General features: G+C 42.5%; 1 protein-coding gene across 1 annotated transcript in view; it reads right to left on the bottom strand.

The window, feature by feature from the left end:
• LOC115082306 (ankyrin-2-like) overlaps positions 1-14,640 on the bottom strand; it is a gene marked incomplete at its 5' end in the record, with an annotated part of 117,125 nt that overhangs the window by 23,141 nt on the left and 79,344 nt on the right. Inside the window, 4 exon segments of the mRNA XM_029586537.1 lie at positions 950-1,114; positions 4,408-4,491; positions 4,998-5,090; positions 7,229-7,511. Coding sequence (XP_029442397.1) covers positions 950-1,114; positions 4,408-4,491; positions 4,998-5,090; positions 7,229-7,511 — 625 coding nt within the window.

Below are 14,640 nucleotides of genomic sequence, written 5' to 3'. Positions count from 1 at the left end.
GAATATGTAAACTTAAGTGCAGATCACGTGAGGATCCAGCTCCACATATCAAAAATAGATCAGCAAGAAAAAGGGATGGCTGAGGGGGGATATGATAGAGGTGTTTAAAACATGAGAGGTCTAGAACAGGTAGATGTGAATCTGTTATTTACTCTTTCGGTTAATAGAAGGACTAGAGGGCATTCCTTGAAGTTAGCATGTGGCACATTTAAAACTAATCGGAGAAAGTTCTTTTTTACTCAACGCACAATTAAACGCTGTAATTTGTTGCCAAAGGATGTGGTTAGTGCAGTTAGTATAGCTGTGTTTAAAAAAGGATTGGATAAGTTCTTGGAGGAGAAGTCCATTACCTGCTATTAATTAAGTTGACTTAGAAAATAGCCACTGCTATTACTAGCAACGGTAACATGGAATAGACTTAGTTTTTGGGTACTTGCCAGGTTCTTATGGCCTGGATTGGCCACTGTTGGAAACAGGATGCTGGGCTTGATGGACCCTTGGTCTGACCCAGAATGGCATGTTCTTATGTTCTTTAAATCATGGTAAATGGCTAATCTTGTGCACGGTCAGAAGCTTTAAGCTATTCATATTAATGAGACCCATGGTAGGCTCATGTTTCCTGGTGCATGCAGACAGGTTCCCTTTTGATTGATGAAATTTCAGTTTTAGCGGGTACTCAAGATGGGATCATGCCATCTTGAGCTATGAATATGACAGCATTCATAGGTCTGGGGATTACTGTCACAAAGAGGATAGGGCATTGGCAATCCAGCAGATTTATGACATATATTTGGAAGGGCAAGTAAGAAGGAAAAGTTTTTGGAGGGGAGAGACGCCAAAATTGCAATACAGTGGGCAGGATCTGGGGCATGGAGGGAGGTGGGGGCATCTAACATTTCCGCCTCAATTTTCTATTGTGGGTAAGGCTCAGGCTGTAGGAATACATCACCTCAGACTGCTCGCTGTTGCTCTTTAGCACTGTGCGCTTCAAGACTTTGGAGAATGCATCTCCTTCTTCAATAGTGATGGGTTCCTGTGGGGCTCCGTGTACAATGACGTCCTCTTTCTCTGTGCCATCTGGTGAAACATATCTTCTGACAATCTTCCTTGTGATCTTAGTGGGCAAAATGAGGGAAAATAAAATGCACTTTTCTCAATAAGTGTTTCAGGAACTGAAAACACCTATTTTATAAAACAAAGTGTTAATAAGTTTGGCAATTTGCACGGACATTGGCTAGACTGCCCCTCATTAAATGGACATTAACCTGTATGTACCTGGTCGTTTGTGCAGTCATTGCACACTTTTTGAATCCTCTTCATCTTGCCTATTTTATCACCCTGCCTGCTTCAGTACAACACTGTATAAAATGATTATGTTGTCTAAATAAACTATATACCTTTTCTAATGTATAAATTACTGTTCCAGGGTTTTTATTATTGTATTTTTTGACCTGGCAATCTCCTCCTGCAACTCTGGGCATCAAGCTCAAATAGAACTGGCTTCTATTAGCAACAGTGCCATAAGCCCTCCTTTGCAACTATCCAGGGCCTGTCCCTACTTTTCTTTATCCTTAATTAGCCCAGCCATTATAGTGATGGTCCTTGGCTGGCAGCTACAATTCATGATTTCTTCCACAATCTGGTGGTTACGACCAGTAGGTGTCCCCAAAGAGTGTTCCTATATTTGGGTGAATCAGTATTTGTGGGCATGACTGAGAGGTGTGAAGAGTTTCGATGGAGCATTTTTACTTTTTTTAGGCTGCGGTGAGAGGTTGTTTTTTTTTTTTTTTTTTGCTGAATATTTCCTGAATATCTTCTTTTCCAACCGTTGCGATTCAGATTGTTTTTTCCAATATTCCCCTCTATGGGTGAAAAGGTTTTTGAGCGATTTGAGTCCATGGTTGGTTGATTTGTAAAAACATCAGAGATTCAATCAATCAAATCCCATAAGGGTTTGAGGGGTAAAGGGAGAAACCCTTAACAAAGAATTAGGAAGGTCTACCTTAAACAGGAACCTGTTGACTCACTGTGAAAGCTCTACAGCTTAAAATAGACCAAGAGAAAGAAGGAAGTGTATGACAGTGGGATAGACAGCAAATAGCTGAAGAGTCCTTGGGTAAGGAGTCCAGGGAGTTAGCCCAAGCTAACTAAATCCCCATTTCCAAAGAAGCAATCCTGGCTGAGGAGAAGCCCAAACTCTACAGTTTAAGCTGTTAAGAAAAGCTGGTGCTTGATTGTAAACCAATAACTAGAACTGTTTGGGCTTGCTTACTGTTAAATGTTTTGTGGTCATGTGAGAGCTGGACTGTCACCTTTTGACAGGACACAGAGTGAACAAAATGCACAAACAAACCTGTTCAAACTGAAGACTGCTGTCTGAAAAGGCAACCTTTAAAATAGGAAAAACCTAAACTGGATTTCCATAAAGAAGGAAAAACTACCTAATAGCTATGTCTATGTAGTATTTCAGAGGAAAATAAAAAAAAAGCACCAAGCTCCTCGAGTCAATTGGGTAGCAGAATGAAAACAAAAATGTTCCTGATCCCATACATGCATCAGTTTTTCTTCTGACCTAAATCTGTTTCAATTTTCTTTTGAAAAGTGTTATTGTTGTTCTCATGAGCATCTCTGTTCTTGGAGTTTATGAGCTAAATATTTTATATTAAAAGTCAAAGGTAAGGAGTAAATTATTATTATTTTAATGCAAAGCTCTTTCCATAGAGCTATATATACCAACCCTAAAAATAAACTTTACACATATTCACAACAGTGCAAGTGGATCTGTTTCAGTTATTAAGGGACCAACATACATGTGATTAAGTGGGCCTTACAATTTTTTATTCAAAGAAAAGAAAGGGGCGGATTTTAAAAGCCCTGCTCGCGTAAATCCGCCCGGATTTACGCGAGGAGGGCCTTGTGCGCCGGCGCGCCTATTTTCGATAGGCCGCCGGCACGCGCAGATCCCCGGGACTCGCGTAAGTCCCAGGGTTTTCAGTCAGGGGGTTGTCGGGGGCGTGTGGGGCGGGGCCGATCGGCGCGGCGTTTTGGGGGCAGGACACGGCGTTTCGGGGGCGGGCCCGGGGGCGTGGTTTCGGCCCAGGGCGGTCCTGGGCGTGGCCGCACCCTACGGAACCGCCCCCAGGTCGCGTCTCGGCACGCTAGCGGCCTGCTGGCACGCGGGGATTTACTTCTCCCTCCAGAAGGCATAAATCCCTGGAGAAAGGTAGGGGAGGGGTTTAGATAGGGCCGGGGGGGTGGGTTAGATAGAGGAAGGGAGGGGAAGGTGAGGGGAGGGCGAAAGCGAGTTCCCTCCGAGGCCGCTCCGATTTCGGAGCGGCCTTGGAGGGAACGGAGGCAGGCTGCGCGGCTCGGCGCGTGCCGGCTGCACAAAATCGGCAGCCTTGTGCACGCCGATCCTGGATTTTAGCAGATACGCGCGGCTACGCGCGTATCTACTAAAATCCAGCGTACTTTTGTTTGCAACTAGTGCGCCAACAAAAGTACGCGAACGCGCCGTTTTTAAATATCTACCCCAAAATGAATATGTTTGCACAAAATATTTAGTGCTAGATGAAAAAAAATATTTTGCAAATATCATCTCTGAAAATAAACATTTTTACAAATTATTGGAACATGGAACTTTTAATCCAAATAGTATCTCGAGAATAGAAAACGTGAATATTTTCCAGTCAGAACTAGCTGTGCATTACCTTCTAGACAACAACCCCCCCCCCCCCCCCCCAAGATATTTTCAGCAAGGTGTCCCTATGAGCAGTGTCAGAATATAATTAATTTTGAATATAACATTTTTGTTGATTTCAAGTACAATTTCACATTTTGAAGTAATATAATAACGACAGTACCCAACTTTCAGCAAGCATCATTAAAAACTAGACACAACAACAGAGACATTTTACATCATCCATAATATTTGTTGTATTTTCAAGTTCATTACATGTTATTCTTGCACTTGAAAATTTAGCTTTAAGTAGCATGCATAACCAACCATCCAGTTTGTTACAGAAAAAGATGTAAAGAAAAAAAATTCTTGATAGATATGTTTGTCAACATGTTAAACTATGCTACACTTTGATACCCCAAAAGCTGGAAAATAATCAATTCTGATTACTTTATTTCTTAAGGCCCTTATGGTTGACGGAAACAACTTTCTCTTGATCTTTTCTCTATAGCATTCAAAGTTTTCCTTTTATTAAAAATAAATGTTAAAATGACTTCTTAAAGTAAAATAAATATAAAATTATATACATATATATAAGCACATCTAAATGAGTTCTCCTGGGAAAGGATGATCCCTATAGTTACAGCACTTTGTATGTGTGTATAGATTTAGAAAAGTTCCCCAGGAGATTTATAAAAGAATAATCTTTTGGATGTAGATTACGATACCTTCTTTACAACAGTGTGTCCATGTTCATCTGTATACTCTTCTTCTGTCACAGTCTCTGGTGGAATTTCAGGCATATCATCTCCCTGCAGAGAAGGAAGACATGCCACCAAACAGTGGTTTTGTGTAAATAAATGACTGTTTAAATGAGGAATATTAGATTGTTAATGAAACAAGTTTTGTCAAGGGGAGATGGTACTACAATGCAAGGCTACATAAGCAGGTCTACATACAAAGTGTCAAAAGTGTGCGCTATCAAGCCATATCATAGGTAAAATGGGAAATAAACATTAGTTGATCTCACAGTGCTGCAAAAACAAATAATGCATTTGGCCATTCTCTTTGAGTTAAGTTCTATACATATGCTGTGGTTGACAGTAGTGTAGCAAAGCACTACTGCACGGCGCATACTCTTCCACAAACATCCATAGAATAATATATTTCTAGTTAATAAATGGCCATGCAATCTCAAGTGAGCATGCTGACTTTGCAACTCCACTACCAGCCAGGTGACTGCCTGACAAATCTGATAGGTTTATTACAGGGGATCTAGGGCGCAATGGCCCCTGGCACAGGGACGTGCAGTGGGTACCTGAATAATCACCCGACGGCGAATGACCCTGGTGGTTACCATCTCATCCTCATCGGAGCTGGCCTCCAGCTCACCTAGTTCCTCTGCCAGCTCCTAGTGGAAGCATGGAAGCAGTGCACTGTTTATCATTGGCAGCTGTTACACTGTGTGAGAAAAGTACTTGCATGCCTTTCTTATTGATCACTAAGCAATGTACTTGGCTGTGAGAGGTGCCAATTATTTTTCTACAATAAGTAATAGGTTCCTATTCACAACAGTGTTTTCTAAAGCACAGTGGGACTTCTCCACTGCTGAGCTAATAAAGGGTATTGTTTTAAAATTCTCCTTATAAAACGGTAACCTCCCACCAAAACTATTTCATTTGCTTTCTTGTCTGGCTCATTCATAAATCTGTTTCATATAAAAAGAATTCCCCAATATAATCAGGCTTAATATTCTAGACTAACCAGTTGATTTCCAAAGCCCTACGCATGCCAAAGCCAGGAGATATGCGCGTGACTCGGCCCAGCATACGCCGCACGAGTTTTAGAAATCACGCAAGTGCGCGCGTATCTCCCGGGACGCACATAAAAAGAAATTTTCACAAAAAGCGGCAGGGCGTGCTGGGCCGGGACTGCACCATGAAGTCAACTCGTAAGCAGTTACGCGCACAAGCTGTGCCGGGGTCTCCTACTGCGTAACTTTACTTCTTTTATGGATGGCGTGTAAGTCATGTAATAAAAAAAATAGGCTAGTCAGCGAGGTTTTAAAGGTCAGGGTAATAGGGTAAAAGGGAGGCAAGTTAGCTAGGATTAGGCTTAGGAGTCCTCTCCTTAACTGGGGAGAACTGTGAGTGAACTGGGGAAAAGGGCTATTGTTCTGGTGAGTGTACCTACTAAAATATCCCCCGCATGCTTGTGAGGTAGAATTTGCATGCACATGTACGCGCGCTTATGTTATAAAACTGCCGCATCCATGTGTGCGCGCCGGCAAACGCACGCACGTGTGTGCCTGCACGCGGATCTTAATATCGACTTCTAAGGATGTGCAAAATCAGAATTTTTGGCTCACAGTTCCATACATTTGAAAAACTGTGGATATATTTGCAAACCCAATATGAGGCAGCTTTCATGATAATGCTGCAATTTATGACAAAATCTGCTGCGGGTCATGGAACCCATTGGTGAAAATCTGCTGCAGGCCTGCAGCACAACCTGTTGACCTGTAGCAGATTTTTACCGCAAAACTAAGCAAAATTTGTTGCAAATTCTTTACTACAAACTATGATAAAATCCACATGGGATTTCCACAGATGCCAATAGGGCAGAACTGTAACTAGTTTACTGCCTTTGCAAATTCATTTGTACGTTCATATTCTGGACAACAGAAATGCTGCTAGCTGAAAAAACCTTGTTGGAGACGAGCAATCTTCAGTGACAGGCACTGGAAATGTATCTCATTTCACCATTAACTTCCATATTCTGAGATGCTTAATCCTGATGTGCATCATGGGATCAAATATTTACTGGAACTGCACAGAACCATTGGTAGCATAGTCAGAAGAAAACTGTCAGCTGTATCATATTTATGCTGCTGATGTGCCTATTTAAAGGGGCACAGAAGGCTGTGTGTTTGGATTTTTGACATTGCAGGATAGATGTGAGAATTACTAACCTAACATGTATCAGCACTTAAACAGATTATTTTCTGTCCTGAAGAAAGCAAGAGAGAAAACTCAAGCATGTACTTGCTACATCAAACTATAAAATGCCACTGGACAGCTGATGGTACAGTTATGGAAGAGAGTGGAATGAGGTTCAGGTGGTCAGAATTAAGCATCATTGGATTATGATACTTATCAAACTGCAGTCCTAGTGAGTGACAGTAACAAAGTACTAATGCTTTCTAAACAGACTAGGCAGTTTCTGGTGGCCTATCCTAAGTGTAAACTTTTATGCCTTATTAAATAGTCCCTAAGTGGTTATGACAACCCAAAACTTGCCACAGATAAAGTAGCTTAATAAAACTGCATTGCATTCAGCTGTTGCTACCTGACTGGAGATTTTGGGATATGTCCTGCTTTTTTTTTTTTCCCCCAAGTGCCACTGCATCATGGTCTTCCATTGGAAGTGATTCAAAATGCCTAGATGGAGACAGGATTTGTTGTGGACCAATGCCAAGCTGTTTTAAAGATACTTGGAAGAATTTAAAATTAGACATAAAAAGTACATTTCTGCTGTTTTTATCTTTACCTTTTCAAATGATTCATCTTCATAATATCTCTCTGGATGTTCGTCAGCTGACTCTTCTATTAGAAGGTCACGTCCACTTGCAGACAAACCTTCCTGCTGGAAATTCAACACCTCAGGATCTTGTACAATGGGAGATGAGTCCTGGTCATCGGATGGGGTGTGAACATAAGGCCTCTCGTATTCTTCATGTCTTGATTTGAATTCTGCATGCTGTTCATTATGAAAGTCTGTTGCTTGCCTTGGCGCTGATGACTCTGATAATTTTCTATCTGGAGTTGTGGCCCTATGAAGAACAGATTCATGTCAGCTGACTGCTGTGGACACAGCTTCAGATATTTCATTTTCTCCTATATGAACCTCCTATCTCTAGAATAAATACTATAGCTAATCCTGAATGGCCACAATAGCAGGCAACAGCTTAAATGGAGTTGGCTGCAATATACTAGTATGTCTAGTCATGATAATGATACCCTGTGGCCTTGCTCACATGAGCTGTAAGCAGTAATTCTGTCGTTTCTTTTGTGCAAACCAAGCCAGGAGCGCTATGTTACCAGGATAGTTTGTTCTGATAAAGCTGAAACAAGTTTACATGTACGAATATCTGTGGTTTTATATTTATGCACTACAGATGGATCATTCCACAATAAATAAGCAACGTGTAATACTATATTTTACTTTGGACTAATTGCAGCACTGAATACAAGTAAGCTTCAAGAAACTCGGTAATTTTTGCAAGCTTCCCTACCTCATAAGTTAGCCCAGTAGGTACAACACTAGTTATCTACTACTCCTTTTCTCTTATTTATGATCAGCTGAATATAGTTAGAGCTTGTCTGTCAATGCAAACATTTTGTAAATTAACTCTGAAAACAGCCAAACCAACATTTTCAACATACTCTGTTGTATGTGTTGTCAGTGAATTAGTAACTTCAGAGGATTGATTCTAATAGGTGTTGGGCTTACCTAAAGGGAAAACTAATTGTTGTGCTCGTGCCTCTTCTCGCCCCTCGCTCCACCCTCTCTGCCTTGGATGCGACTCCCTTCGGCTCTGACGAAGAATGTAGCCGCGGCTTCTCTCCGCCTCTTGGTCCCAGTACCCCCCGGGCTGGCCTGACTCTACGGATCCGCCATGTTCTCGATGATGTAAGGGCGCGTGCGCGTGCGCGCGCTTCAGACTTTGTACCAGGAAGGGCGTGAACCTCGGGGGCGTCCCCCCGTAGTGACATCATCCATTTGCACTTTAAAAGGTCTTTGCTAACCTCTAACAAGTTAACAAAGAACTCCAACGGGACTTGCTTTGGCAGTCCACGATACTTGCAACAACGATCCGAGTCAGCCGGGGAACCCGTCCCCATTGCTCGGCCTTTTCAAACTTACCAGGAGTACCCGCTCCACGGGGGCTCCACTCTCTCTTCTTGATTTCAGATTGCCAGAACACTCAGAAGACTCCTCATTTCCTGGAAGCGATCGCGGACGTGAACACAGTGAGTTCTATTACATAGGAATCAGTACTCGCTCCACAAGGGCCTACATTCCTATTGCTCTGAAGACTCCCTTCCATCCAAGATGTTATCGCAGATACAGAGATCAAGAGTTACATTGGCAAGATTACAGATAAGAACCGGTACTTGCTCCACGAGGGCCCGTGTTCCTAGAATCTTATACAGACTCTCTTCTGCTCTAGAAGCCATTTCATATACAGAAATTGTGAGTTCTTATTACAGACTGTTTGTGGGAACTAGTGCTCACCTACAGCTCCTGTTCCTGAATGTACTAAAGACTCTCTGTGGCATAGAGACCATTGCAGACATCTACTATTGTGAGTGTACCATCTTGTATCCAGTATACCCTGTCTACTCACTACTTCTAGTCTCTCTCTACAGCTCAGCAACCCAGAGATTATATTTGAGTATCAGAAGGACTTCAGCCTTGCCGGACACAGCAACTCACTACTGCCACCCCTGGTGGTCCAGCTTCCAGTCTAATAAAGAACTATTGTGTATATCTCATATTCTAGCCTAGCCGGTGGTTCATCTCAGGATCTCCTCCTGGGGGAACTGTCATCTGCCATCAGCCCAGGGATTCACCATTTCCTTCAAGTGGTCATTCCTTTCACTATTGTCACCTTGTGGGAGCCAATCACTACAGACCACTGACTCCGTTCACGGAAGTATTATATAGACAGCTACTCCTCTTTCTCTGAGGCTTGCCAGCAGCTTATACACACACACAGATTGCTACTCCGTAGTGGGGGGCATGATAGATTGCTATCTCAGTAGTGAAGTACTATATACCTATTGCCAACTCCTCTTCCGTGGAGAGTTGATCCATAACAGATTGCTACTCCTTAGCAGATTGGTAACAGCTAGCTACTTCCTTTCCTTACAGGAGCATCTAACAGCAGTTCGCTAACAGATCTACAGATCCCCTCTGGAGGAGCAGGTCATGACATATCGCTACTCCTTCCCCTTTCAGGAGTACAGCAGAACAGCTTGCCAACTCCGCTCTCCTGGTGGAGTGAGCGACAGCAGATTGCTAACTCCTCCCCTCTGGAGGAGGCGAGCGTAACAGATTGCTAGCTCCTCCCCTTTTGGAGAAGGAGAGCGTAACACTAATTGGTTTGGAAAAATTGCTAAACCATCTTAGAAATAATTCTTTGAGTAATGTATTCATTTCAACAATCAAACAACAATAAAAGTTAACAGATAACAGACCCATAAAATGAAAGTTGAGAACTTGAGGCTCTCTCTTGCCTTAGGAGATAGCATGTTGCGTTAGCAGTATTGGCAACCAGGAGACGGAGATGCTGTAAATGTGTGCACTTAAGCAAAATGATACTGATTGCTAAGTGCTTGCAAAATTAATGTGGTATAACTCCTTTCTAGTAAGAAGATAACAATGGAGGTCAATAAGAGATGCACGGCACTATTTTAAATGCTCTTATATGTTAGACCGCAAACCCTAGAGTAGTAACAAACCTAACAAAACTCTGGCAGAATGTCTCCAGGTGAGATGCTTGTTAGGAATCTTCCTCTCTTTGATCTCAAGGAGCACATGGATTACCAGTCTCTTTACCCCTTAAACTAGGTAGTCAAGATACATTTCTGAGCCACATAAATAGCTTCAGCCTGAGGCATTTCTTTTTCATGCTGCCAAAAAGTTCATTATGCTTGCTGAATAGATATTCAACTCAGGCCCATAGGCATTGTGTGTGTGTTTGGGATGGGGGAGGGGGCAGTGCCCCCATCTAATGCTCCAGGCTGGTGCTAAGTTCGCCTCCCTTTTCCCCAACAGTAGCCTTAACCATTTCCTCCCAAACTAAACAAACTACAACTATGCTCTGGTTTTTAGCGCATGATTATTTGCACACCTTCCAACTTTGAAGAAGAGAGATCACAGTAAATTGCTGCACCAGAATTCATTTTGCACTGAAGTCCAATTTATTATTTCTCAACGAGAAGAGCCAGTAAGGGAATGAGTGACTGATAGAATGAATGAATGAATGAGAAGGGTGGCGGGGGGGGGATGTGATACAGGGCGAGTGAGATGATGCAATGGAGGTGGAGAAGGATAAAGACAGAAGAAGAGGCAGAAGGCTAAGAAAGTCAAGGCAAACGAGAGGGGGGTGATGAAAGAGAGACAGAGAAGGAAACATGAAGGGGTAAGTGCTGGAAGATGAGAAGGTATCAGACATATGTGGAACAAAGGAAGAATTAAAAAGAGGACACAACAGGAGAGGCTGTAAGCTATACGAAGATCCTGAGGGAAAGAGGGGGCAGTGAGAAACTGATGGGAGTAGAAGGAATGGGGGGGGGGGGGGGGGCAGAGACTTGGAGTCTCATCTGAGGAGGGAGGGGTCAAGATTGAAAAGGTTAAGAACTCCTGTCCTAAATAATATTCTATACCTCTCACATTTTATAAAGTTTGCACAAAACCTTGTGTTAGAAAATAAATGTAGCAGTAGTGGATTTCTTGGGGGGTAGGGAGAGGCACAAAGGCAACTGTATTGCACCAAATAGAAAATAACAAGACATTTCCCCAAATATAATGATTTCTTATTTGCCTTGAAGTTATTCTCATTAGTATGCACAGATATGGGAACAGTGAGATCCATCCAAGAAAATTCTAAAACTACGAATGAAATAGATGTCAGATCATATTAATACCCCTCATTGTCAAATCCTGCCAGCTGACTTTGCCCTGTTTCTTTAGCTCAGCTTCCTCTTCATGTGATGTGCAGCACAGGGCATTAGACTGCAGTGCAACTAGCCTGAACCCCGCCTTGTGCGACCTTGAGCAAGGCCCTAACAGTCGGTTTCCCATAAACAGAAAGGCTACAAATTTCAAAACTCTGCAGGTAGGAGAAATGTCTGTAGGCACTTTTACCTGGAGATTTTGCACCAGTCTTTGAAGGGAAAGCGCACATACATCCTTTTCTCTTTGAAAACTGCCCAAAGTGCCCACAGATCCTTGCACCTAAAATATGTACCTGTGCCCACATACAGGGTGGGCAGTTTTCAAATAGCCCTTTTATAAACATCCATCCAGACGGGTAAATAGCTTTAAAAAAAAATCACCCTCAAAACAGGAAATCCCTTTAATACATCTGGCCCTAAACCACCACTGGCTCAGTAGTGCAGCTGCGCGCTGAATATCTTGGCCAAGTTAAGCCAGAGAAGTTTATACAGCTAACTTGTGCAGCCAGATAGCAGCAGAATATCTGGCCCACTATCAGGCCGATACAGTACAGTGCGCTCCGACGGAGCGCCTGTGTGCACGCCGGGAGAGCGGGTATTCGCCCGCTCTCCCGCCGACTTTACTGAATCGGCCTGTATGTCTGGGAGACGGCCTCCCGCCTCTGATTTTAAGTTCCATTTAACTGCATGAATAGTCATGTTACATTTTATCTCTACCACACATCAAAGGAGATGCAAAAAATAAATACGGCAACTATTAAGCGAACTTAAAAATTAAAATGTATTTCATTAGAATAATATGGACTGCGTTTATTCTTCGCATCTCCTTTGATGTGTGGAGGACTATTTGGAGTGCAACTTTCCCTCTCCATTTTTCTGTGTTTTGGACATTTCATTTCTGTACATGACTCTCAGATGAAAAAAAATCTTGCCAATGGGTGTATTACTCTTCATAGCACTGACTTTTAAGGTTCAGCATCTCTGGGTTTATAGTTTTTTTTTTTTTTTTCATTCTTTATTTATCATTTTCAAATTACAATTAAGAATCATTGCTTTAGGCAGTTTACAAGACTTTGGATATAAATAAAATAAATTCAGGTAAAGAGTTCCACAAAAAAAAATAATTCAATATCCAATTCCTCTGGTGAAAAAAATATATATAATATAATGATTGTAAACTCTACCTATTAATTTCTAAGTACTATTCCAAGAAAATCAAAGCTAGAGTTAAGGGCATTGGAAAACAAAGTGAGAGTTTCTTAGGAATCAAATAATCAAAATTGGCATTAACATAGAACAAACTGGAACCAATCCTAAATACCCCTTAGTCAGCCGGGGAAGATGTAATAGGTCTACGGGCATCCAGAAAATGCCGGAGCTGCTCTGTTTGAAAAAAAATAAAGGATTTGTCTCCTTTTCTTAGACAACATTTACACGATACCGAAGTGTGAAAACATATCCTAGAGATACAACATCCTGCCTTAAAGAAAGAAATTCTTTCCTTCTAATTTGTGTGATTTGAGTTAGATCCGGATATATTCTTACGGCTTGTCCATGAAACATCAAAGGAAATTTTCTGAAGAAATTTCGCATCACACCATTCAAATCTTGGACAGTAATAAATGCTACAAGTAAAGTGTTTCGTTCTAGGACATCCATTTCAGAATTTTCTAGGAAGCTGGTTAGGTTCATTGGAATAGATGGAACTGGAACAGTCCCTGTAGTGGAAGGTCTGGTATTCAAAAACCTACAGAAATTTATTGAAGGCATATCTTCTTCAGTATATCCCAGGCCTTCCCTAAAGAGTCTCTTCAAGGTAATAAAAGGAATTTTGCCAGCTACCTTGGGGAAATTTAAAATACGTAAGTTAAGATGCCTGATGTTGTTTTCTAAGATTTCCAAGCGTCGGGAACAGGCCATCTGTTCTCTTACTACAGCTGCGTTAACAGCCTGGAGAGACTGAATTTTACTTTCAGCCTCTGAAACTTTATTATTAGTCTCTGTGGCCTGTTCCTGTATTCCAAGTATCTTTTGTTGGAAATTATAATTTAAGGAGTCCATTTTCTTTTCCAGCCTTTTCATAGACTGCCCCTGTCCTACCATCAAGTCCCACAGTGACTCCAATGTCACTGCCTCCGGTCTAGTAGGTGGACTAAGGGACTCACCAGAATCGCCGAATGCCGTTGTTACCGGGGATCCATCTACCGGCGCCTCCTCCTGCTCTCCTTCACCTCGGGAGGCTTCCAGGCTCGAGGTCCCCGAAGCTATCGCACCGGCAAAGCTCTCTCCTGCCTGCGCGTGCTCCTCTGCTCTCGGTGTTCTCCCCGAGTCACTTTCCACCCCCCCCCTTCGCACTGGCCGCGTCATCAGCCTGCGCCTGGGGAGCGACTCGGTCGGGGTCTCGCTGTGCCGGAGGCGGTCTGACGTCGGGGCTGAGAGACGCCTCGTCTGTTGGAGCACCCTGCTCTCCCCCGCAGGGGCTCAAGTCTGATTCATCGGTTCCCTCCTCCTGTTCCAGCTGGCGCATGAACCGTACGATGTCTAACTGCCCCGGAGGAGGTAAGGAGTCTGGTGGAAAGATCCTCACCTTCCCTTTTCTTTTGGAAGGCATAACTTGTAATAAATCACGAAAAAAGGGAAAACTTCGGGGAAGCAGTGTTCAGCGACGTGTTCAGCGACGTGTCTATGCCGCCATCTTCCCCAACTCCTGGGTTTATAGTTTTACCAACATTTAACATCATCAGTTGTATTCTGCAGAGCCCAAACCTGTTGCAGCATGCTTTGAATTCTTCTCCTGGAAAAGTGTGATTATAAATTAATGATGATAATGATGGTATGATTTGATATGCTGATACAATAACATCTAAAAAAAAAATCTGAACATATCTCAGTCCTTGAAATGCTGACTTTTGTTTTTATGAGAACTGAAGCCAAGACATTATTAAAGAGATGTTTTAATCTGGCCTCCTTACAATCTGGATTATTTCAAATGCTTCCCACCTTTTGTGGGTATAAAGTGGTAAAATATAGTGCTAGATCAGCTGCAAACTAAAAATTAATTGCAGCAAAGGAGTCAGCCGGACGACGAAGGGGTAATTCTGTAACATTGCGCATAAGTTAGCCAGTATAAATGCACATAAATAACACCAATTTTCAAACAGAACTTAAGGGGTCGATTTTAAGACCCACGCACGCACGTCCATGTGTGTGCTTTTC

Source organism: Rhinatrema bivittatum, unplaced genomic scaffold (assembly GCF_901001135.1).
Source record: "Rhinatrema bivittatum unplaced genomic scaffold, aRhiBiv1.1, whole genome shotgun sequence".
In the NCBI taxonomy this organism is placed as follows: domain Eukaryota; kingdom Metazoa; phylum Chordata; class Amphibia; order Gymnophiona; family Rhinatrematidae; genus Rhinatrema; species Rhinatrema bivittatum.
Note: the sequence above shows the minus strand (reverse complement) of the source record. Positions and strands in the feature narration are given on the sequence as shown.